General features: G+C 35.9%; 1 protein-coding gene across 4 annotated transcripts in view; it reads right to left on the bottom strand.

The window, feature by feature from the left end:
- LOC145687860 (uncharacterized) overlaps positions 1-26,003 on the bottom strand; it is a 103,963-nt gene that overhangs the window by 25,170 nt on the left and 52,790 nt on the right. For all 4 annotated transcript variants that reach the window (XM_081761351.1, XM_081761352.1, XM_081761353.1 and 1 more), the window contains 3 exons: positions 18,853-18,931; positions 15,982-16,262; positions 590-710 (listed from right to left, as the gene is read on the bottom strand). In XM_081761351.1, coding sequence (XP_081617477.1) covers positions 590-710; positions 15,982-16,262; positions 18,853-18,931 — 481 coding nt within the window. The remainder of the gene's footprint in view (positions 1-589; positions 711-15,981; positions 16,263-18,852; positions 18,932-26,003) is intronic.

The following is a 26,003-nucleotide window of genomic DNA, read 5'->3' as shown; positions in this document are numbered from 1 at the left end:
CAACATTAATCCATTTTATGGGATGTCTTTACTGCCGAAAGAGATTTCGTTGCTATCTTTGACGGCATTAAACGAAGATAAAAAGAAGAAAGAAGACAAGAAGAACCGAATTCGAATGACCTCGGAAGACTATGGGCCTTATGCAGAGTTGTTTTGACGTATGATTAGCGTCATACTAAAGGCCTGACTACTACAGGAAACATTGGTCGAACTCTTTAGTATGGCACTAATCACGCGTCAGAACGACTCTGCATAAGGCCCTATATCTTTTTCAATACCTTTATTTATTCTTTTACTTTAGATTTCTTCATAGCCTAAAGGACATAATCGTGGGACGTTAAAACTGAAAGATTTCATTTGCATACATTACTATACTTTTTATAGACAAGCACTATGATCCTTTTTACCTGCAAAGTATGCACGGAAATTAAACCTGAAGTACTTCTCCATTTTCTCGAAAACTATTCTCATCCAATTTGTGGAGCTTTATCTTAATCTATTGATTGGTCTCATGTTTGGATATTTATTTCTCTATTCCGTTAAATGCTAATAGTAATAATAATTTCAGGATTTACTCCAACTTTCTTACCTTTTTGCGGCGGAGTCCGAGCATTCGTGAATAACTGAAATAATATTTTTCAGCTGCTTTACGGAAAGACCTCCCTCCACATCAAAAATATTTCGCCACCTTGCGCTGATGAAACTTACATCTGCAGAAGAAAGATAACACCTACATTTACTTGTACAGTTAACACGAAAAAGAAAGAAAAAAAAACCTAAAGAGCTTTTGTAGCCATAAGAAAAGCAACAAATAAATAATAAATAAATTTTAAAGCAGTAGAGAGAAAAAGATGGTATCGAGATCATAAAACATGGACTATCGATGGTTGAAAGACAATATGGTATGATGAGTCACGTTTCTTCTTATTTCTAAAAAGAATATGAGTTAATGCATGCCAGACACCCGAAGACATGTATGCTCCGGAACAAAGCTTTGATCTGATGTGAGCCTCAACTTCATGGTATTTCGTTAGCCTTATTATTCCTCTAAAACAATAAATTATTGCCACTGATTTTGAGGACATTTTAGGTTGCCAAATCCTTCATAAATTTGTAACGTCATGTTAAATTTATTCTTTATTACTGTGTGCTACATTCAGCGATTTGAAGTGGCAAGTGCATGAGTTAAAATGACCAATTGAAAAATAAACATGAAAATCTCATTAATTTCTACAATGGTATCGCTTCACTAGTACGAAATAACATTTGCTATTAATGCAGTGACCTCTAATAGTCTCAATAGAAAAGAATAGAGACTTTTGCCCCATTCTTAGACACAATTCTTCGTCTTGTGCAGTAATTCTCTTTCTGTGCGCTATTTTAACCCAACCTCACACACAAGGGACTACCACATACTAAATTTTATTCTTGAGCACCAAAGATCATTAACCTCTTACAGATGATGAACATTTATCAAACATGGTGTCTACTAAAATTCCAAAATGAAATTTTGTGGCTTTTTCGTGACCTTTTCTTTACCAAATCACACAATTTTCTAAAATTTTCAAGAGCGAATTTGGGTGCGAAATAGGCCGAATTTTCATCCATGCGATAGAAACGTACTTTGCTTGCGATTTGGTAGCGTCTAAAGCCGACCACAGACATTTCTGGTGGTGAATTTTGACGTTTTATAGAACCAAATTTTCCAATCTGTACTTACATTTGTAGTTAAAAAAAATCGTGACCCAAAAACTAAATTTCATGGCCTTTTCGTGACATTCATGACCGTTTTCTGATTTCGTGTCATTCGTGACCGATAGACACCCTGTCAAAGTTTAAAGATACGTAAATCAGTACACAATACATTTCAATAATAAATATGGTTTAAATGTAGTTATATCACACCCTTCGTTGTGTTCTGACACTGAAGGATTTCGATAAACTTTTAGATTAAATTAAAAGGAAAATTTGGGGAAAATCCTAACTATATATAAAATTACATGAACTGACAAAATAAAGAGGTACTTCCGGTTGACGTGGAAAGTTTAAATTTGGCATGTTTGTAGCTTTCCGGGACTAACCCAGAAAAATTGCGAAAAGTGAATTTTTTTAATTTTTAGGGAGTCTAAAAGGGCGATGAAGAAATTCCCCATATTGTTTAAATAGGTCTTTTTTTTAACCTATTATCTCGTATTTCTCATATTTTAGGTACTTGGAATAAAACTAGAAATTCTGTATGCTTGTAAGTTTTCGTTAACGTTATCTAAGTAAATCACGAAAAATAAAAATTTCCAACTGTAGAGTGGTTTTATGGGGAACTGAAAGATCTTTTCCATGTTATTTACATGGGACATCTACACCCCAAAATGTTTAGGCACTTCCGGCAGGATTAGAATAATGAAATTTGGCATGATTATAGCCTTTCGGGATTAACCCACAGGGAAATTGGCAAAAGTGAATATTTTAGTTTTTAAGGGGTCTAAAGGGGGATGATGAAATTTCCATGTTATTTAAATGGACCTTTTCTTGGGATACAAAAGCTTACTGTTTTAGATGGTTGAAGTACGAAAAGAAACTTGAAATCTGGTAGAACTGTGAGTTTAAGAGGTGCGAGGCCGTACGTCAAGTAAACGCGGGGGTCAGGGGACGAAGCCACCAGCTGGCCGAATTCAGGAAATATTAAGAGCAAATGTACGAAAAATACACTCTTCATGCAAAGGCTGATACATAAGAAATGCGAAGCCGTAGGCCGAGCAAACAAGGGGTCTGGGGACCGAGTCCCCAGCTAGGCAAAGGCTAGTTTTTGTATAAAACGAGACAAGAAGAGCTTTCTGAGAACCGAGAGAAGACGAGAATTTGACAACAATTTAGGAGACAAACTTATTTCTCGCCTCGTGGACAACGCTAATTGTACGTTACGATTAACTAGTTTTTCCGACGAACTTCATTGAAGTAGAGAAATTCACGTAAACTTCTAAAACAATCAGTTGGGAAACTGCGAATGTAAAAGCTATATTAGGTTGTAATGTCCAGAGAAAGATTTCTGTTTCGTTCTCCTGGGAGCCCAACATCGGAAACTGTTTCTTCATATAGCGCTTGAAAACTGTTTCTACGAGATTTCACAGTATTTTGCATTCTATTATCTCCCTTCTGCAATAAGCAATATCGAATGAACTTATTGCATTAAGGACACTAAGGAAATCATCAGATCGAGAAAAGTTGCAAGAAGAAACCAAAATTCAAAGTTTTCTAAATAAGTGTTCTTAAATAACAAATATTCCAGTTCTGCTGATGCTCCAACATGGTACGAAAAACTAAGCATATTTTTTTTCTTTTTTCGTAAATATTGACGTGATGACTAATTCCATCCTATTGGATAAACTTGTGGTGGGCGTCGACCTAAAAGTCCATCAAGAAATTTTGTGCGCTTTGCTGATTTGGAGTAAAACATTGCACGTCCACTAAGAGTAGCAAAAGAGATAACGCATTCAGGATTACTTCAAGCACTTTGAGTAGTATTAAATTTAAGCAGTACGCACAGAAGTGAAGAAAGAGCTTCTGGCACAATGCAATGAAGAGACCATTACTGCACTTCCACCGTACCTCTATGTGAAGACTTTCACCATAATTTGAAAAAGTCTTGAATATGCCTTAAAATAAGATTAGAAAGTGCTGTCATGTTTTTGGTCTTCACATCTTTGAAGCATACAAATCTCTTTACCATCATTCCTTCAATCATATATCGATAAACAAAGGAAAACTAATTTATTCGAGACGTTAGTTGTCTGAAGTTAGTATGGCAAGAAGCCAGATTTTTCCAATCACTGTTTAATTTTCTTATTAAGTGCGCCGGGAACAGATTCAATTAAATCATCTTGAATACGGTTTGACACACCTTTAATTAGTGTAAGTTTTCAAATGACTCTTTAGAAGGCAGTCGTACTGGGTAGTGTGCAAAAGATCTAAATAATTACAACGGCCGTTGAACATCTTGAACTCATCGTCTCTTATGAAGGGAAGTTTTACTCCTGCAAGTAAACAAACTATGTTTATAAATAGTATTTTCAAAAGGTCTCGTATTCCGTTTTACCTTTCCCATGTTTAAATTATTGTTCATTAGACAACTACTGCACCCAGGTTCATAATTCAATAATCGAACAGAACATGTACGAAGAGCAACGCTGTTTTGAGAAAAGAAATACAGCTCAACAACAGATCCCATACTGTCACAGAAACAACTACTTGCAAAAAACTAGAAATACGATTAGCACTGAAGAGTTCATAGATCTAGAGAAAGTATATGAACATGTACAGGGTGGTCCGGAAGTTGACGCACACCTAATTGGTGTTTTCTGACGGTTTTAAGTTTTACCCACATTTGTTTGGTAACTGCTTGGCATACCGATGTTTATGACTCCAAGCTAACTGTTATGCTAAAGACTTCAAGCTAACTGTATACAGACATTCTACCATAACTAACACTATACTGTTAAATAAAGGAGGGGGGTACGCCCACTTCCGGACCACCCTGTACTTAAGAACATACGGAAATAACTTTAGCAACTAAGCGAAATGAGAGAAACACGCTAAAATCTAATAGTTCGAAGTGAAGTGTGGTTTGAAACAAGGCAGTATGATGTCTCCCGTATTATTTACTGTAATTATGTGAGACATACTTAGGAAGGTAAAAGAGGGGTAGAAACACATTATGCAGAGATTTGGAGAGAAATCGAAGTAACGACAACTGGATACTCGGGGTTAATGGATCAAAGAATATGGCCTAAGAATAAATCAAGAGAAAAATCGAATTTTGAATATTTCAAGAAACATGGAACAACAAGGAAAACAAATATAACTATGAGGAAACTAATGAAGGAACTTCCAAATATCTGTGTTCACAAGTTAGCAGAATGAGGCAAAAGATTACGACGACGAAGATTTTACCAAAAAGTGAAACAACTGATATCACATACCTAGGAAAGCTGACAATGCCATAATACAAAATATGCTTCATATTATGTTGCAGGAACGTGGAGAATGGGAGAATAGAGCAGAACCCAAGCAACGGAGATAGAATTTCCATGAAGCGATCTAAGAAAATCGAACAAGAAATGAAATCAGGAGGTGCCTTCCATTTCAATTCAGGCAGAGCATGTACCCACATAAAAAAAAAAAAAAAAAAAGCGTATATTGTAACTCACGATTTTTCGCATTTGTTCCATTTTCCTTACGTTTACGAGTAAAATTCAGTTAGTAGTATGTGGAGATGATAGAAAGCTATCCATCTAAGGATATATTTCCAAAAAATATAATAAAATAATAAAAATATAAGCAAAAAACAAAATTACGCTCGGTTTTGTATACACTGGCAATCATGCTTTCGAGGGACTTTTAGTAGCAGAGCACGATTGCGAAGGGAAATTGACAATAGGCAGTGAACGAGGGGCGATAGGCGAAGGGAGGAACTGGAAAGTGGAGTAAAATATTGAATTTATTGGTTTAAACCTAGTTGAGTTGAGTTGATTTTTTAGTTTAGCGTCCCTTTCAGCAGCGAGGCTATATGAGACGTGGACCTACTGATTAACGTGGAATCCGAACCACATGAGCTCCCGCCGGGAATCGAACCCGGGTCTCAGTTTAAACCTAGTGTCTAGATGGTTTGCCAAATATAAATTAGTTTCTGTAACGAAGATGTACGAAAATATAGAATTAAACAGAAAAACTCTTATTTTAAGGTTCGAAGCGATAGGCACCATGGTTATGAGAACTATTTGTTAAGAAAAGAGAGCAAACAAAACGTGAGTGAGTGATCTTGAGTTTTACGTCCCGTTCAGCAGCGAGGCTATATGAGACGTGGACCTACTGATTAACGTGGAATCCGAACCACATGAGCTCCCGCCGGGAATCGAACCCGGGTCTCCCGCGCCAAAGGCGCGTACGGTAACCGCTTAGCCACGGAGGAGCTCACAGCAAACAAAACGTAGTCTCCGTGGTTAGGTGGATAGAGTGGCGGACTAGCAGTTATTTTATTATTTTGACATGAGATCGAATCCCATCCAGTCCCATATATTTTACAAAACATTATAGGAAGTGTATAATTTTGATGTTAAGAACCGAAACAATATAATAAGGAATTAACTTATTGATAGTATCCTTTAATCGACGTATTTATTCAATATTAGAATACGTGTAGGCCTACTATTGGAAACAGCGATTGCTTTCAGTTTACGGTCTTGTATGTTATACTTCCCCTGCCCGTTCTTGAACAGCAGACAACTCACTTCGGATTTGTGTGTCAGGAACAGGAAAAAGAACATATGTGACCTCGACAGTCTTACCCCTTGTTACATCGAACTGATGTCAAATTATCGTTTGTGTGTGTGTGTGCTTGTGGTTTTTGCTTTTTAGAGTATTGACTTTCTCTTTTTTTCATATCCACAAGTGCAAGAATGCTTTCGTTGAATGTAACTAAATTATACAGATCTATGTATGCGGAACACGAATATTTCCAAAATATAGCATGAATATGAACGATAATCATGCCATATTTCTACATTATATAGTAACGTGAAAAACTGATATTAAAATAATATAACAAACAGGCATAAGCTTTTTTTTTCTAGCATGGCAACACATTAAACGTAAATCACTCAATTTTGGGGATTACAAATTATCACCTTACGTGTCGTTGTGTTCCTATTAGTTTTCACGTTCGAGCGACGAAAGAAGAAATTGTAGTGATATTGATAAAAATCGAATTCGAGATTTCAATGAATTCAAGTTTCACGCCCCCACATATCGAAAAAGTGATTTTGATGTCTGTCCATTTGTTCGTCTGTCTGTTCGTCACGCTTTTACATGCATTCAAATAGAGGCCATATTGTTCGACGTATCTGGACCAAATTCTATATCCTCCGACACCTAAAAATAAGGGTAGTTTACTGAAGGATGAAAATTTAAAATATTTAAATTGTTTCAAAAACAGCTGTAAATATTTTGCTTATTTTTTACAAATATATATTTTATTAATAACCCTTCATTGTAGTATGAATCATTGCTTTGAAAAAATATATGAGGTGTAATTTACTGTATGGGACGCGTTTTTTCAAACAATTTTCTCAATCACATTTCGTAAATAAATGTAGCATTAATAACCTAACAATATGACAACTCGTTCATCCTGTAAACATTCAGAAGGGATAGTTTACTCTTCTTCGACGATTTTCTCATTAACGCCTGACGCAATTTTGTTCATATTTCATAAATAAATGTTACATAAATAACCTAACGATATGTTATAATTCCATCATCCTAAAAAGCTAGAACTGGTATATTACTTTTCGGAGTAAGTTTTACCATACAATTTTGTCGAGAACGACTCAGGTATTTTGTTCGTATTTCATAAATAGCATAACTCGTTTGTCCTGAAAAGATATACAAGGGATATTTTATTCTTGGGGATGACTTTTTTAACGATTTTCTCAGAAAGTACTCAGACGCTTTTGCTCATAGTTCACATACAATAATTTCCTTATTAATTCTAATATATGGCATAAGTTATTTCTAACAGAAATATGACCAATGGGTACTTTACTTTTGGACATAAGTTGCTTCGTACAAAGTTTTCCAAAACACATTATTTTCTTCACATTTCCCAAATAAATGTTTCAGTAATAGCTGCAGCCTAACACGAGTCAGTTTAAGAAATTCGAGCGAGAAAATTCAGTGCGTTTCATCCATACTCATTCTTAAATATATTTTTAAATCACAATTTTCCTAACAAAATCGAAACTTGTTTTTAAATGTGCCTCGTTGTGGCCAAATGGTTCAAGTGCATTGGTTCCCGGTGAGAGCTAGTGTATTTTTATCCAACGTTAAGGTATAGGTAATAAGTAGGTGCAAAGAGAAAAGTGTTTAAACAAGCCTAACCAAGCTAATGAATAATACAAAGAAATAATACAATATTACGAAGTTATAGAAGAAACGTTGTTAATATTAGATATTTGCGTGTGAAATTTCCAACCAATGACTGTCAACTCCAAAGGTAAGAAAGTGAAATATCCAATACCAGGTTAATCAGTGGTCTCTAGGTAAAGCTATCCTACTAGGAAGTGATTGAGGTACCAAAAAATATTGTAATCGCTGGGAGACATGTTAGGATAATACAGTGGGTGAGAGTTTAATGCTGCAACTCATGAATAGTCTGCACCTTCGTTGAGTATTGAAGTGTGTAGGCCTATGTAGGTTTGCACTGAAATGAGCATTAATACACAATATCTGTTGAACATTACGGGGGGCTTGCAGACAGAAATGAAATCTTTGAGTTTTACGTCCCACGTTTATGCCGGTTAGGCTAAAGGAGACGGTGATGAAAGATGAGTGAAATGGTGGAATGAATAAAGTGGGAGGAAACGGGAGAATCACGAGAAAACCCACGAGCACGGTGTTTGTCCACCACAAAGTTCACTTGGCGGGGGCTGGAATCGAACCCGGGACCCCAAGCACCAGAGGTGAACGCTCTACCACTGAGCCACCGCGCCCCCCAAGCTTGCAGACAGGTTCGCAGTGCATTTCACGGGGTTCGATATTGTAACGATCCTAGCGAACTCCTGAGCCTTCCCCACTGTACACTAAGTTAAATTCGTGCTTAATTAAAACTATTTGTTTAAATTTAACACTGTTAACCGTCATCACCTGTGCACTATGAGCAACAATCCGCCAGTAATTCTTTATTTTTTTCCCCTCTGTTTTAGCGCCATAAATGTCTTTGTTCATAAATTTCTTTGTCTATGGTTTTGCATATACGTAGCGTGGACATTCAATTTTGACTTCTACGCCATATGCATCTAATTACAAACACACCTATAACACGAACACAACAAACTTGGAATATATAGTTTGTGTATGGAAAATCATACACGAGGCGCTGCACGGGGGAGCCGTGTGTATACATATGGCAGTCAACTTCCTAAGAAATTAATAATAATAATAATAAACAGAAAACGAAACAGTTATTTACATAATTTATTTATTTAAGCATGGAAGTGCAATTGACTTAAGTTCTCTCTCTCTCTCTCTCTTTGAAGGCAACAACCCTTAGGGTGCCAAGACGTAGAAAAGGACTTGTTGCACTCACGACTATAGGGTGGTGTGTGGTTGGCACATCGGGTTCCTTTGTTGTTAGTTCCAGCTTTCTAGACCGGATGCAGTTATTCTCGGTAGAAAACACAAGAAAATATACCTTTCTATTACTATTAAACTAAATAATTACACTCATTCCCTCAATGTAATACTTGTTTAACTGTATACAGACAACTGATCCGTGGAAGAATCGTTGATAATAATAAATAAAATGAACTCGACAAATATTCTTGTAAATAATAGGTAAAAGTTTGCGTCACACTGTTCATTTTGATGGGCACGCCAATGTGCCGTGTTATCCTGTTGTGGCACACTGGAATATAGGGCATGGCTTTCTAATTTTTCCCAGTTATTTTAACTGCTTCAATTGAAATGAATCTATAATAATAAGAGTGAATTTAATCTTCTTACCCTTCGATTTAGCAATAAGGTCCGCTAGAATTGTATATATAAAAATAATAATACTCAGAATTTTATAGAGTAGTTTGTTTTATTCGAAATGACATACTTCCTGCAACTGTTTGGGTTGGAATTATTTGAAATCAAATCTTTAAGTTTTACGACCCACGGTTATACCGGCTAGGCTAAAGGAGACAGTGATGATGAGAAATGAATGAAACGGAATGAAGAAAGTGGGAGAACCCCGAGAAAACCATGCACATGGTGTTTGTCCATCAAAAAATTCACTCATGTGGGCCTCCTTTGTATTTATGAATATACAATATTTGGCATAATTTGAGTGCAATTTGTCTTAAAGTCCTCATATATATATATATATATATATATATATATATATATATATATCTTCTGCATTTGAGTGCACCCCCTCCAAATTTACAGATAAATTGGCGCCCTTGGAAAAAGGTCTAGTGAAATGAATAAAAATGTGATAACGTAATACTTGAACAACTCTATCTAATGGAGGAAAGTAAATTAGTATTCAACACTTCTTTCAATTTTAAGCATTTCAAACATTCTCGTAATTTAGTAGCATCCCGGATTTGCGTTTTTGAAATATGGTAACTCTATCTATACCTTAACGTGGGAATTGGTTTCGGACCATGAACTTAAGCCACTTTGCCACAAGAGGCACATAGGAGTTTTTCTTTCGATTTCCTCAGAAATATTGCGAATGGTATGACTTTTAAAACTATGTTTAAAAAAGAATACACATCGACTCAATAAGATGATAATCTGATACCTAGGAAATATATTGAATTGTTTTTAATTTGTTCTCACGCTACCACAACAGTACTTATGCTTTTTTTTTTTTTATTCCAGCCTTTTAATATAAGCATTTCACACTATTGTCTGTTCTAGGACGATACAATTCTAGTTCATGTATATTCTAGCTTTGGAAATACAGTAGACTTTCGCTTATCCGACATAAAGAGGCAGGCAGAACGCCGGATAATATGAATGTGTTAAGAAAAGAGCTATTAAAAGTAAAACTTGTGATAGAATTCTACATATTACGCATCTAATAATCATGTTTTATAACAAATAAATGCACTGCACTGAATCAGGGACGTATCCAGCGTGAAGGCCTGAGGGCTGTCCCCCTCCGAAACTCAAGCACTTTTTAATAAACTTGCTTTTACCCTTTTGAGGTTCTTTTATATCAGTTTACTTGGAGTCAGTGTCCAAACTTTGGGCAATGTGCTGATGTCTTCTTATAATTCTAAGAATATACCATAATGCTATTATATCAGGTGGATTTAAAGAAGTTTTAAATAGGATTAACATTTCGTTTCCGCTCTGTTTTTAACTTTAATATATTAGAACGATACACTCAATGTCTTCTTACTATTTTTGTTATGTGATATACGTAGCAGACAGTTCTTTAGTTACATTTCTCTCGAAAGTATGTTTCATTTTGTTTGTGCTATAATGCAGTTTCCAAAGTAAACCGGTTTATAAATGAAAAGTAGGAAAAAGTTTAAGAGGAATACAGAACTGTTGCATTATTATTATTATTATTATTATTGATATTTTTTAAAACATTAGAATTACGTGCTTACGAGGATTCATGTTGGGCCCCCTCCGAATAGAAAACCTGGATACGTGTCTGTACTGAATGATAGATATATGAGTCAAGGTGTAGACGGGCGCGCTAGGCGATAGACACCAGAGCATAAAAAAAAAAAAAAAAAAAAAAAAAAAAAAAAAAAAAAAAGACCACAACTTGCAGTTCTTCTTGTCGATTGGTGCTATCTGCAATATGTCGGATCATACGGTATGTGGAACAAAGGAAGGTCAGATAAGCGAGACCATGGTGTATTGGTGTTTTCACGCACCTAAATCTGTAAAATGTTTGTATAAACAATTATCTTTCACTCCCTAGCTAAATTTGTGAGTATGATCACACACCTTGTCTTATAAAGTATAGTCTTACAAAGAAAAAAAATATTTTTAGCTAAAAGCTAGAGAAGCCAACTTCAATAATTTACTTAGTTTTTTTTTTTTTTTTTTTTTTTAAATAATGACAAACTAGTCACGATAAATCACGTTTGGTACTAAGATGTCTTTTTCTGTCCGTATATATCCTTTACACTTTGTTGGAGACAAAATTGTTCTTTTCCCAAGGAAACAGGATGAGAGAAGCTATACAACAGCATGAACTGAAAACAATAGCTATTACCAATAGTACTCTAATACTGGATAAATACGTCATTACAGCAAAATATCAATAAGTTATGTCCTTATTATATTGCTTCGGTTCTTATTAACATGAAAATTATAATTTGTAAGAAAAAAAAAAAAGATGGGATGGGATTCGATCTAGTGTCAAAATAGTGTAAGAACTGCTAATCCACCACGCTACCCACATAACCACGGAAACTGCTTTTTGCTTGCTCTCTTTTTCTTAAGTTTATTTATATCCCTATCTACATACCACAACAAGAATTATAAGTCTACCTGTCTTCATAGCTGAATGGCGGGGCTCCGAAGTTGACCATTTTCCATGCCTTCTACAATTCATAAATTGTACTCCTCGTCTTTGGTGGCCCATTACTTGGCGGGAATTTTTTTTCTCGACAAAACAAAAAAAATATGGGTCTCAAAATCACATCTAGTTGGTATAAAAAAAGTTTCAACAATACCTGAGATGATGGTACAATTTTACTTTTTTTTTTTTTTTTTTTTTTTGCCTGAGTTGAAATGGAAGGCACCAGGAATAAACTCAAAGTGTCCGAAAAAAATGTACAAAAATCTAAGCTACTGCGTTATGAATATATATAAAGAATGGAGAACCTTACTTAAGAAGTTCTTACTCATGAATATAATGGGAAAGCCCATTGAACAGATAGTAGTATGAATTACAAAAGGAAAAGGAAGGGGATAAGTTGGGAAAAAGTTCAGAACGAAAAATGATAATGAAAAAACGGGTTGGAGAGGACCCAGAAGTAACGAAGTACTGAAATGGGGAATTTATTATGATAATGGCTTATTATTTTTTTCTCATTATCAACAGTTAGTCTGTCAGTCAAAAATCAGTGTCCACTAAAATGATAGGCACTGATTTACAGGTGATGAATGTTTCTCAGGTGTGAATATTGGGTCATTTTAAAAGTTCTGTCGTTCCTAACAACTACGGTAAACAACAGAGTAGTGAAGCGTATCCGCCAGCGACAGCAGTAAGAAAGATTAAAAACTTCTGAAGTAACGATTTCTCTTTAGAGGAGGCTACAATGTCGAGACGACCTTTCCATGACGCTTTAGTGTAGTTTCAAGCTATAATGGAAAACAATAAGCAACGGACGTTGGATGAAATCGAAGGAAAATCAGAAGTAAATCGCGTCTAACAGTTTTTCGGTATTTGCATGAAATAGAAAGGGCAATTAAGCTGGAAAATGGGTTCTGCATGCGTTGGAGGAGGACAAGCATTGCGTTAATATTTATGCATACCTTTTGTCTCGACACCAAAAGCACTTTTCTCGATCGCATCATTACATTACAAGTAATGAAAAGTAGGTGTTGTAGCGCAATCCTATGCATAAAACACAGAATTTAACATCTAGTGACACACTGAAAACAGCCACAAAGTCTGATCCGTCTGGTGGGGACGATAGGATTTAATACATCATATGCCTCTTAACCCTGGAAGGACAGTAAGCTCTCAAGTCTACTGTGCAAAATCCATGATCTTACAACAGGAAGACCAGCTCAATTACCTGCACTAGTCAACAGAAAAGGGATTTTATTACCGCGCCTCATGAAGTACAGGAAAAAAGTCAGAATTGCTTGTGAGGTCCAAGCTAGCCTTCGTCATAGCCGAGATATACCGCCGTCTGATTACATTTGCCTCGCTCTATGCAAAAACACTTAGCTGCGAAACTTCCAAACTTCCCTAGCTACGACAGAACAGGGCAGCCTCCTCCAGAGGTCTACCAGAAAGATCTTCACTTAGGGATAATTTTATATTTACTGAGGAATTAGGTAGTTTTGTAGTTACGTTTTATGGAACGGTGCATTTTGCCTGGCACGAGAGGTTAGGCTGGAGACACACCCACGTTTGACTCTGTGATCAATACGTACAAATGATTGTTTAATTTGAAGAAAGAAAAAAGATGGAGATATTCTGACAGCTTAATACACTTACAGGAAGAGCAGTGGTTCGTGTTCCGGTCTAAATCTTTAATACTCTCGGTTTCTTAAGTTTCGTGTTCTTACACTCACAACACACGAAGATGCTTCAGGGCCTTGTAAGGTGCGGAAGACTCCGACAATTGGTGAGTATGTGAACTTTCATTTGTTTTATTTACTTAAATTAAAGCAAACATCTGAACGTAGTTTGTTCCCTCCGAATTTTCCATCTGCCTCCAAGGTAATTCGATTCTGACAAGCAATCACTTGCTTGTCTGAGATTATTTTCTCCGCTCGTGGTAATTTATTTATATATATAGGGTGTTTCAAAACAACACTGACACCAAAATAAGACAAAGAATATAGACTAACCTGGGTGCACAAATGCTTCCTTTCGGAGTTATAGGCTGCCGAAAACGTGAAAAAAATGAACTTTAAAGGTCCATAGCTCCTAAACTATGGGGTCTACCTACCGTAGTCGAACTAATATGTGCTCTATCCAAAAATAGATGCTTCAGAATCCTGCAGTACTTGCGCAACAATTTTTATAGAGGTAGTTAGTGAGTACTTCAGATTATATGTCCGTAACCAAACTGCCTGTACAAGAATTGTTGCGTGAGTACCTTAGGATTCTGAAACATGTATTTTTAGATAAAGTACATGTTAGTTCCTAAGTAGGCCCCATAGTTTTGGAGATATGGACCTTTAAAGTTAATTTTTTGTTTACGGCAGCCTATAATTCCGAAACGAAGCATTTGTGCACCAAGATTGGTGTATACTTTTCATCTTATTTTGGTGTCAGGAATCACCTCCCAAACGTTGTCGGTGTTGTTTTGAAACCACTGTATAAAAGTAATTTTTTGACCCAAACGATTACGATAAAACAGAAGTTAACAGAAACAAGCACGGTTTGATTGAGTAGCTCTACTTTTGCTTTTATTTGTATTTTACTTTATTCTAACCAATAAATTACACATCAAGGTTGCCTCTTCGTACCATTGTCTTTCAAAAGGTAATAGCAGACGCAAAGCAAATCCAAGCTACGGTGAGTTTGGGGTGGACTGAAACACGCGTATTTTTTGGCTCGATTCCGGGGTCGAAACACTCAGTCCTGTGGGTCTACCTTAAAGTGATGTCATAAATGAGGTTGTTAAGACTATGGAACAGTATTCGATTTCCAAATCCCCCCTCTTCCCTCAACGCATTTTTTCAACATAGTATCAACAGCCTGGATGACCCAATAATTTCCAGTTTGCTCACTCCATCGATGCTGCTGTTAACTCTGAACTGAACGTGAATGATAAATACTTCGGAAATTCTACCTATTGTTAACCCCTTGCACTGAAATGACGAGTCTAGCTCGTCATGGCCTCCCGGTGTCAAATCGCACAATGACGAGCTACACTCGTCATAAAATTTAAACTATTGTAGCATCACGTAGGGTTACTATATTGATGTTTTGAAAGTTACATAATTATAAACCATCTATAATACACTTTTATACTTCAACTAGCAGCGTTCACCCCGCTTCGCTGCGGTCACCCCGGAACGCAATAAACTTTGTTACTTAGATAATTTTTACTTTTTCGCTTTCAAGTGATATGATAAAAACCATAGAAGATTGCAGTAAATGTTAACATTATATCGCCTGTCATTTATGTTAACCCGCCCCGCTTCGCTGCGGTCACCCCGGAACGCAATAAACTTTGTTACTTAGATAATTTTTACTTTTTCGCTTTCAAGTGATATGATAAAAACCATAGTAGATTGCAGTAAATGTTAACATTATATCGCCTGTCATTTATGTTAACCCGCCGAGTGACACGGTCATGCGGGTTGCATATAAATACGTTTATTTTTACCTATGATGAACTAACAAAGGATTTGTACGTTATGGACACTTGAATGGTCAATTATCTCAAGACACTGGTAATTAAAAATTAAAGTGATATGATAAAAACCATCTAGGGTCCAAATCCTAATAACCCCCCAAAAATGAAAGAAATTGGTTCAGCCATATTAGCGTGATGAGGGAACAAAGGATTTGTGCGTTCTCTTTTATATATATAGATTGACAGAATTCAGAAAATAAATCGTAGTGGAAGGGGTTAATAGTACAAATAGTGAACAGCTTAGAAAGTGTGAACTAAGACGATTTTAGTGTAAATATTAATTAAATTTGTATTAACCTTCCATTACACATCAACGAAAATGGTGCCAACTACATCAAACAAAACAATCGAATTAACTTACCTCTCCTCATCAAATTTTCAATTTTTTTCTCCAAAATCTCTATCGACGACTGAAAATCATGTACAGCTTCATTGTATTGTTTATCTAAAACTTTTGCTGTCCCTAACATATAATATGTGCGTGCCAAAACTACGTCATCTTTCTGCAGAAAGCTCTTTTGAATACGCAGGCAAGCATGTAGATCACGTATCGCTCTTTTATAGTCCTCACATTCCAAATCGATTTCTCCTAGGGACAGTAGTTTCTCTGCAGATTGCATGGCGAATAAAAATGATTTATTCCTGTACCAGAAATTAAAGAAACATATTAACACTTTATACACTGTGGACCATTTATCGCGAAACGCATTTCTACTGTTAAATTAACACAAAAAACACTACGACTTGCAGATTCGATCTAGTCAGCTTAGCAATGTTTCCAACATAAGTTGTTTTTCAAATATCATTACCTCAAATACATATTATAAATTTACATGTTAAACGAATACGTACAATACCAGGTTTATTACAAACTTAGGACGCTACAATATCACAAAAATTCAAATTTTTCAAAGCTCTTACATTCAGGTAACAGACAATTGGGACAATGCATATCTAAAGTACTTTACTGTCAAATACTAAGGTCGCGATATGACACATTTCAAAAAAAGTTGGCAACAACTGATTTAGGGTATCGATGGGTAGTTTACGACTGTACAATATCATGTACATGTATTGTGGAAGATAGTAGATTTCTACTGACAAGGGTTAGACTCATTACGTGAACGGCACTTTTGCTTATGCACAGAGGCAGTGATAAGAAATTGTGAAATAAAGAAAGTGGGAGGAAACGGAAGAACCCAGAGGAAACTCACGCATACGCTATTTGTCCACCACAAAACCCACTTAACGCGAGGTGGGATCGAACCAGGGATCCCACTCACGAGAGGTGAACAGTCTACCAGTGAGTCACTGCGGCTCCTTGAAAGACAAGAAAGAAAACGATACAACAGTGTAAACAGAGAAAAATATTCCAAACTTCTAGCAATGAGGCATTCATACTATTTACATATTTTTTTTCAACATGAAATGAAATCTTTAAGTTTAACGTCCCACGGTTATGCCGGTTAGGCTAAAGGAGACGGTGATAATGAGAAATGAGTGAAATGGTGGAATGAAGAAAGTGGGAGGAGACGGGAGAACCCCGAGAAAACCCACGAGTACGGTGTTTGTCCACCACAAAGTCCACTTTTTTCAACATGAGACTTACAGATATTAATATAATATAAGCAATGTGGCATGTCCCATCTCTATAGGTCAGGGATCTATTTAAAATTAATTTTCATACTTAAAATAAATTTCTTCCGTTGATCCTACTACTTTCCATCAACAGCATCGAAATAAGAAAACCTACATCAGACGTATAAGATCAATATGAAATACTTTCAAAGTAGTTTCTTTAATACGAAATATCGCGGAGGTACTACAGTATTATTTCACTTCTATTATTCATTAACAGAAGTGCCAGTTCTTTGCACGGAAAGAATAATATTTATGCAAAAATATCTCAAATATACCAACTTCGTTTTTTCTTCTTTCAGGATACTTATTAATGAAAGTTGGATTTCATTTAAGTTACGTAAGTCCTTACATGTTTCCTTATTCGTTATTATATATGATTTTACACATCCAACTTAAGCGAATCCTTACATTGGACATTTTCTGTATAAAGAATCGGCCACCTCAGTGTTGACCCTTTTTGCCTTTAGGAGTGGAATTTAGGAGAACTTATGACCTTGAGTTCTTTCTATTGTTATTAATATCACGTCACGAAATAAAGGAAGGTTTTTATTATTTCACTCTGATTAAAGGGCATATCCTAAGATTGAAAGGGTTTGTTAAAATTTTATGGCAATAAAGAGAGTATCATATGAGTTTTTATCATTCCACTTTAATTGAAATATGTATCCTTAGGGGAAAGGAAAGCATTGGAATATTTTTTCTTAAAACCCTTTCTCTCCGTGCGAAGACCGGACATTTCAGCTAGTATAATATAAATTCAACGGTCAAAAGTGTTGTAATGTAGACACTTAGTTTCGTTCCTGCATATCATGAATGTGGTCTGGGTAGCTGAGCACTGACTTCAAGAGTCGTAGAACGTATGGGTGTTCAGGAAACGGAGTAGGCACCGTAGTGCTTATTGTATCTACACAGGACCTAGGTTTGAATATCGTTTCCAGTCCAGCCGTGCTTTTATTTAAAGGGGGGGCACCCACCCTAGCCCCCCCCCGCGAGGATACGGGCCTGACTTAACACAAATAAAAGTTTTATTTCAATTTCTGAATATATGTATATTAAAAAAAATGTTATGATATTAAAATTTGTCATATCTCGTAGGAAATCCTACCCTTTTGTGCCATAGACGTGCAGATTTTTATCTGTCTGACCTGATTACGTGTATTTGCATTTCTCACACGCATGCAAGTTCAACATGCATTTCTCACGAAATATTAAACTCACAGGTGCAGTGCCCAGATATTTGGATTTCTTGCGAAATATTCTTTCAAAATTATATTATACATTTCTTCCATACACAAATTTGCGAAATCTAAAATACGATAGCACCAGGATAACTACGCCCATGTATGTCAATTGTTAAACTGCACACATCCAAAAAAGCGTACTTTCTCTCACCTGATGTTGCTTAAATCGAAATCGTACGAATTCTCTTTCCGAAAGAGCGTGCTCTTAACAAGAGAAATCTCATAGGATCATTCAGAACATAGGAAATGACATGAAATCTGATGCCATACACGCTGAGATTTTGACTCTAGAAACATTCGTAAGAGATTTTCTAACATCTATCCTATAGTACATAGCAGGTCTTACTTACCTGATTGCTTGTGTTCCCTCCGAAGCTAAAAGACGGTTTAGATCATCATCATCATAACTTCCCCAAATTTGCTGATTACCTAAGAAACGCAATACATATAAATAAAAGATGTACGTGACATTAATCATACAGAAACGTTATACAATGCTTTCGCAATTAATAAAAATGCCTAGTAAGTTCTCCTATAGACGAAAATATCGTTATTCATTGATTTCTAAAAAAATATTTTTTTATAAATACCCACAACAAATTCCTTAAATTCAAATTTGAACTTTGACGTCCATAACTCGAGAACGATAGGTTTCCACTTGACCAAATTTAAAATGTTGTGGGAGGGAGCGGTGGCTGAGTGGTCGAGTGCTTACTTCTCGTGCGTTGAGTCTCTGGTTTGATTCAAGCTCGTTTCAAATGAATTTCGCGCTGGACAAACACCACGTGGATGGGTGTTCTCGGCTTCTTCCGTTTTCTCATTCCATTCATCACCACAGTCCCCTTTAGCCTCGGAACATATACGTGAGACGTTAAACTAAAGATGTTATTTGATTTCATTTGAAATATTGGTAGGCTACACATACGATATATAATGGTGTGCGGATCTTTGGTTCTTGAGTTACTGACTACTATCCATTTCATAAAGATAGGCCCCTGACTTCGCGGTGGTGCCGTGACGTCCAGTCAAAACTTATATTGCATTGGCGTACCTCGTTAGAATTGTTGGAATGTTGTCTTTTCAATACTTAAGACATACAAATTTTCTTTGTACTGTGTAGTAAGAAAAAAATATAAATTAATGAAAAAGTGCGTATTTTTTCGTACTTTTTTGGTAAATCAATGTTTATAGGACTAGGAGAGGAGAAAACATGAAATAATTTTCTGTGCACGATCTGTAGATGCATATATTACCTGTAAGTTCTGAAAATTTCATTACTCAACACGTAGTAATTTTCTTGTTATTCACTAAAAAGTGAGACATCATTATCTCTGAATTGCTGCAGTGTATTAACAATCTGAAAAAACTTAGGAAGATCTTAAAGTAGCTTTTTTAACCAAACTGTTTTGACTTGTTTTAAAAGATAAACAATCATAAATATGACATTATGATTTTCTCTGTTTTGCGCCCTTCGCTATCACAGTTTATACGGAGTGCTACGTTGCCACATTTTCCTGGCGCGTATACACTCAGCCGGACGGGTATTTAAACTTGTCACGCACACTGTCCGGCACTTTTTAGAGATATTTTTAAAATTTAGTGTCTCCACAGATTTTAAACCAATTTCTTAGAAATTAACAGGATATACAGTAAATGTGCCAAATGTTCAAAATTATCTTGTTTGGATTTGCATGCGATGGTCTTCGAAAATGTGTTGCTTTTTGTCAGTTTTTCACTTACTGCACGCAGTACAAAATACACTTGCACAGAAACAAATACACGCACAAAGTTTATTATATGATACAACCTTAGTTGATATGTAATATTGAGTTTACACTTCACAGAAAATCTGTTTTCAGATCTAGGAGTCCCAGTACTTCTCTTTAGTGTTGTACATTTCGAAGCACTTTCCCACCCAAAGTCCAACTTTATATATCAGACAATAAACCAGGGATGCAAATAAACAACAAAAGTTTACTCGCCCAAGAAAAAAGTTACTAGCTCACATCATATAATAAAAATAATTTACTTAACTTCCGTATATTAAACACTCGCCCGCACCGATGAATCACATGCCCCAGGCGAGTGGTTATTTGCATCCCTGCAATGAACGCTAATATTTATTGAAAATTTCCTTTCACCGTGCAGATGCTACGCACTTTGCATCTCCTTTGTCCTACTCTGTTAGAATTTGCAGATATTGGGGGGAAACTCTCTATAGGTAATGGCCCCTTGCTACCAGCCTTCTACCGGGTGAAGGTCTTTGTACTTCAATGCCTGCTGAGTGCAGCATTTTATCTGCTACATTCGCATAAAAAGTTCGAAGTGCGATATGTTTTCCTGCTTTCTTCCTGTACAGCATTGACATGTGTGATAAGTCAAACAGCAGAAAAAACAGCTTCTTCTACCACTTGACAGACATACTAATCGCTCTTGCATAGTTGATTTGTAAAAATCGCGTAAAGCTGGCTTCCGTACAAGACATATGTGAATAATTAGTGAAAAAAGTTCCTCGTTTTTAATTGAAGTAATACGCTTTCATTTAAAAAACAAAGATTTTTGTTTTAGTAATTTTTCTTTTTCTCAATCTGCTGTTTTGCGTATTGATTCATTTCTTTTACTACTATTCCTGGCCGGAGCTCATGTAGTTTGGATTCCACGTTAATCAGTAGGTCCACGTCTCATATAGCCTCGCTGCTGAACAGGACGTTAAACTCAAAATCAACTCAACTTTTCTTTTTACTATAAAACTTCATCGGTAAAAACAGCTGAAATATTTTATATGCGGAATATTCTGTAATCCCAGCATTTTGATCAATTCCCGGAACACCACTAAACAGGGGTTTTGCATTTACTTGAATTTTATCGCTCCAAGCTACATCAGAATCTGCCTTTTGAATAGGAACGACGCGTTTTTTTCTCTCTTTCCCGGTGCAGCCTCAGGTTTACTTGAAACAGAGTTACTATCTTGTTCACTCCCGGATACGCCACTGAGCACAGAATAATCAATGCCATTACTATTAATTACTAACTCATAACCGTCTGACTCGGAGTCACTCATCAGTTCTGCAATTTCATCATCGCTAAACATTTTGCCTCTTCTTTTTGTAATACCGCCGCTCGTAAAGGAATATCCATATTTTCTTTTCAATCAAAAAGTGCGAGATATACTCAGGAAAATATAAATGCCCATTCGTCCGTCTCATTGCAATGAACCCATATGATGTTGAATGCGTGTGTAAGTTTTTGACGCCTACGAACCGAAGGGAAGTGTTGAAGACGTAATCAGTGCGACGTGATTACACGCAAATACAGCCCTCGTCACCTACTCATTGCTTTGTTTTCTTTCGTTGAAAAAAAAACAACAAAACAAAACAAAAACAAAAACAAATGACACATTCTGTGTTACTGTACATTCGGCAGGGGAATTGATCGCAAAACTTGGGTGAACACGTGATTGCCAAGGCTACAATACATTTCTTTTTAACCTTTAACATGTTCGTAATCTGAAAAGTGTGTATACTGATAGATCTAGAGGTAGAAATGGAGCCATTGTTAATAAGTATTCAGGAAGATAGCAGGAGCAGCGATGAGTCAACAAAGCTATGACGAAAGTGAATGAAGTAAATAGATTAAGAGATGAGTTTTTGGATGTGTTACTTTAATGTTTTATTTCAATTACATTGAGATGTGCACACTCATGTTAAAAATTATTGTCGCATATCTATAACTGTCTTCTTGTAAGAATATAATTTGATAATGATTTTGCAGGGTACTTTTAATACTGATACTATATGTAGAGTCGGGAAATGTATATTTGTGGTAAATTTCATAGGAAAAGAACTATAAATACGAAAATTAGCACGAGTAAAACAAAATGTTGCTAAATGGGTAAGAAAATTTTATTTTTGTTTTATTGTTCTTATTTACTGCTCTTTTGACATGAAATTTGCCACATACATGTCTTTGCCGATTATACACATACTAACATTATAAGAAATACCAGGCGAATTCGTTATCAAATTATATTCCTACAATAACATATTTATAGACATGCGACAATAATTTTGGACATGAGTGTACATGCATTATTATTATTTTTATGATGTTGTGAAAGGTTAGAATAAATACTTTTCCCTAATACATTCTTATGAAGTAGGCTTCGCGCTACGAACTTCCTGAACGCGACAACACTGCACGACAGCGTTGCCGCACTTCCAATTACTGTATGCTGTTTCTTCATATAAGCGCGGGGAATTTAAAGATTGGGCTGCAACATGGCTCACCGCTTAACGCAGAGAATATGTTGAAGTAAACATTTTTTTTTAAAAAACAAATACTCTAGCAACTAAACCCTTTTTTGTTAATAGTTCCAAATATTTGGAACACTAGACTTCCAAATTTTCGGACAGTGTTTTGTACGTTTCTCTACCTACCATGGTAAAGGAGATCAGAGCGTCGTGCATTTGTTTTAATTACACAAAAAGTATCAAGTGATGAAAATTGAACTTTTCACAACTTACAGTTAATGGATGCATCTACATATTGTACACAGGAAATTATTTCACGTGATCTCTTTTCTGAGATACAGTCCTATAAACATTGATTTACCAAAAAAGTACGAAAAAATACGCACTTTTTCATTAATTTTTATTTTTTTCTCACTACGTAGTACAAAGAAAATTTTTATGTCTTAAGTATTGAAAAGACAACATTCCAACAATTCCAACGAGGTACGCCAATGCAATATAAGTTTTGACTGGACGTCACGGCAGCACCGCGAAGTCAGGGGCCTATCTTTATGAAATGGATAGTAGTACACATGGTCGTGGGCGAAATTTCCGGTGCGAAAAAAAAAAAAAAAAAAAAAAAAAAAAAAAAATCATGATATCCACTTGACCATTCTGAAATGGTAGTATGCTTTAATGAACGTAGTGGATAAACGATTATGTTGTTTTGCAGGTTTTTGATTACGGAATTATTGGACATCAAAGTTGAGGATTAGATTTAGTAAAAATCTGGAGTTCCAGTGTTGAAAAGTTTCTTCGATTTTTAAAAAATGTTTTTTAAAAGTTTAAAAGCTTTTCGAAATAACCGGTTGACCTCTCTTTAACCCTATTTTCACCGGTAAGCACAAATTCTGGGTTATTTTTCCTTTGTTTAATATGAGTTATTGCCTTCTCTAGCTTTTGCTAACCAGTATAGTTTCTTTACTCCACCTGTTGTCTCAAGTTCATCCTAGGCTTGCGCTTTTGCTCTAGCCACTGCCCTCTTTCCTGCCTTATTAGCCACAATTATCCCCTTTTCCAGAAGCATTCCACTTTCTTCGCTTCTTCCACTGTCTTGTCCCATTTCCTGCATGAGGACTCTTCCCTCAAGTTCTACGCGAAGTTTTCTCTGTGGTCATTAGTATAATGTAGTGTTTACGCTCCTCCATTCATGTACATCATCATCTTGCAGATTTACTCCTTATATAAAACTATCTGAACAATCTCCTTGATTGCTTCTCCTTCAATCGCCACCACCTGTTTTTTACCCCCCTTCCCCCTTTTACGGCCTCCTATTTATTAAGTCACCACTCACAATTACTATATTCTCTACCGGGATGCTGCAAAGTTCGTGGTCCAAATCCTCCCAGAATTCTGTATTTTCTTCCTCCTCGCAGCTTACCTGCGGAGCATATGCGCACACTAAATTGATAATTTCGCATGCATACCCATCACTCTGTCACTTCTTTTAATTCACACCTACCACACTCAGATCACTAGAAAGAAGAATTCTCACGCCGTTTCTTCCTTATTAGTTTGCTACACTATATAGCAACTTAATCAACCATATGTTTAAAAAGACTGAAGTTGAATCTTCTCTGAATTGTGAGTACCGAATCTTCATCTTTCTTCTCGTTTACTCTTCAACTGTTTAAAACTATTTTAATTTTCAGCACAGAGTTACATGAGAAGTGGTCCTAAGTTCAATGTGACGTTCACTGAGCCTTGCACACTAAAAATGACAACGCTAACAATGTAGCTTCGAAAGGGTTCTTAATTTTATTTTCTTTCTTTCCTAACTATACAGTATGTTTCAAAACAACACCGACAACGTTAGAAAGCATATTCCTGACACCCACATAAGACAAAAAGCATTGACTAACCTCGGTGCACAAATGCTTTCTTTCGGAGTTATAGGTTCCAGAAAACATGAAAAAATGAAATTTTAAGGTCCATAGATCCAATATTATCGGACCTACCGTAGTCGGGTCAAGACTTACTTAGGAACTAGTATGAGCCCTATCCAAATATCCAAGTTTCAGAATCCTGTGGTACTTCGGCAATAATTTTTTGGAGGTAATTTGTGAGTATTTCAAATTATATGCTCGTAGCCGAACTCCTTGTATAAAAATTGTTGCATGAGTATCTTAGGATTCGGAAACATGTCTTTTTGGATACCGTACATATTAACAGGAAAATTACCAAAAGTGAATATTTTTTAATTCTGAGGGGGTCTAAAGGGTAAATGAAGAAATTCCCCACGTTATTAAATGGGCCTTGTTTTCGGACCTATAATCTCAAATTTTAGGTACTTGGAACTGGAATAAAATTTTGAAATTCTATATGCTTGTATGTTGTCTTACAAGTTGGCCAAAGGCTAGTATATGTTTATAAAGGTTCAACGCAAGTTAAGTTCTTCCGCAAACAATAAAGCCTGTGCCTACTTTTTATATGCGGAGAAAGATAGACATACACACGTAGTATATTGTATAATTTTGAAATGCTGAAGGTACAATACAACCATGGAATAACGAGAGCTTGAATATTTTCAGTCTCATTAGAAATATACATAGGGAGAGAAAAAGAAACTTTGGAAATTATGAAAAGTCTACTTTGTGCAAGCTTTCACAATAAGAGAGAAGTTCACCGTACCTTCAAGAATTATAACTTTGATTAGATACGGAGAATTTTTTTTCTTTCTTTTTTCACTATAGCATATTAGGTGAATTATTTGTATTAGTTCAGTGCTTGTTAGTGTAAAGAACAGATAGTTTGATAGACATTTTTCCTACACATGAAATGATGAACTCTCTCTTACAACTACGCAAGACAAAGATTTAACTTATGAAACGTCTTTTACAAAGGTAACAAAGAAAGTTCTGTCGCTTTTTGCGGAGGACTGTGTTCAAGGTATCGTTCATGTCTGTGACACTTAGAACGGGTACTAGGGCCGCCAACGTAAAGTTCTACGATTTTCTTGAAATCTCTATCCGTCCTGTAAAGGATAATGATCCTGATAGCGCAACTGACATATTCTATCCTATGGAATTTAGTAACGTGCTTCAAGAACAAGTCACATTTTATGTGGAAGCAAACGCCGAGCACGTATTTACGTCACATTCATAAGTTTTCACAACGTTCATATTTCAAAGACTTCTCCGTTCAAAATAGTAAAGAAAGAGTTAAGTTCTATGAACACAATAAGTTGTCAGCGTACTTACAACAGTTCATTT

This window comes from Thermobia domestica, chromosome 6, assembly GCF_964235325.1.
Source record: "Thermobia domestica chromosome 6, izTheDome1.hap1.1, whole genome shotgun sequence".
Classification (NCBI taxonomy): Eukaryota; Metazoa; Arthropoda; class Insecta; order Zygentoma; family Lepismatidae; genus Thermobia; species Thermobia domestica.
This window is presented reverse-complemented; position numbering and strand designations above follow the sequence as displayed.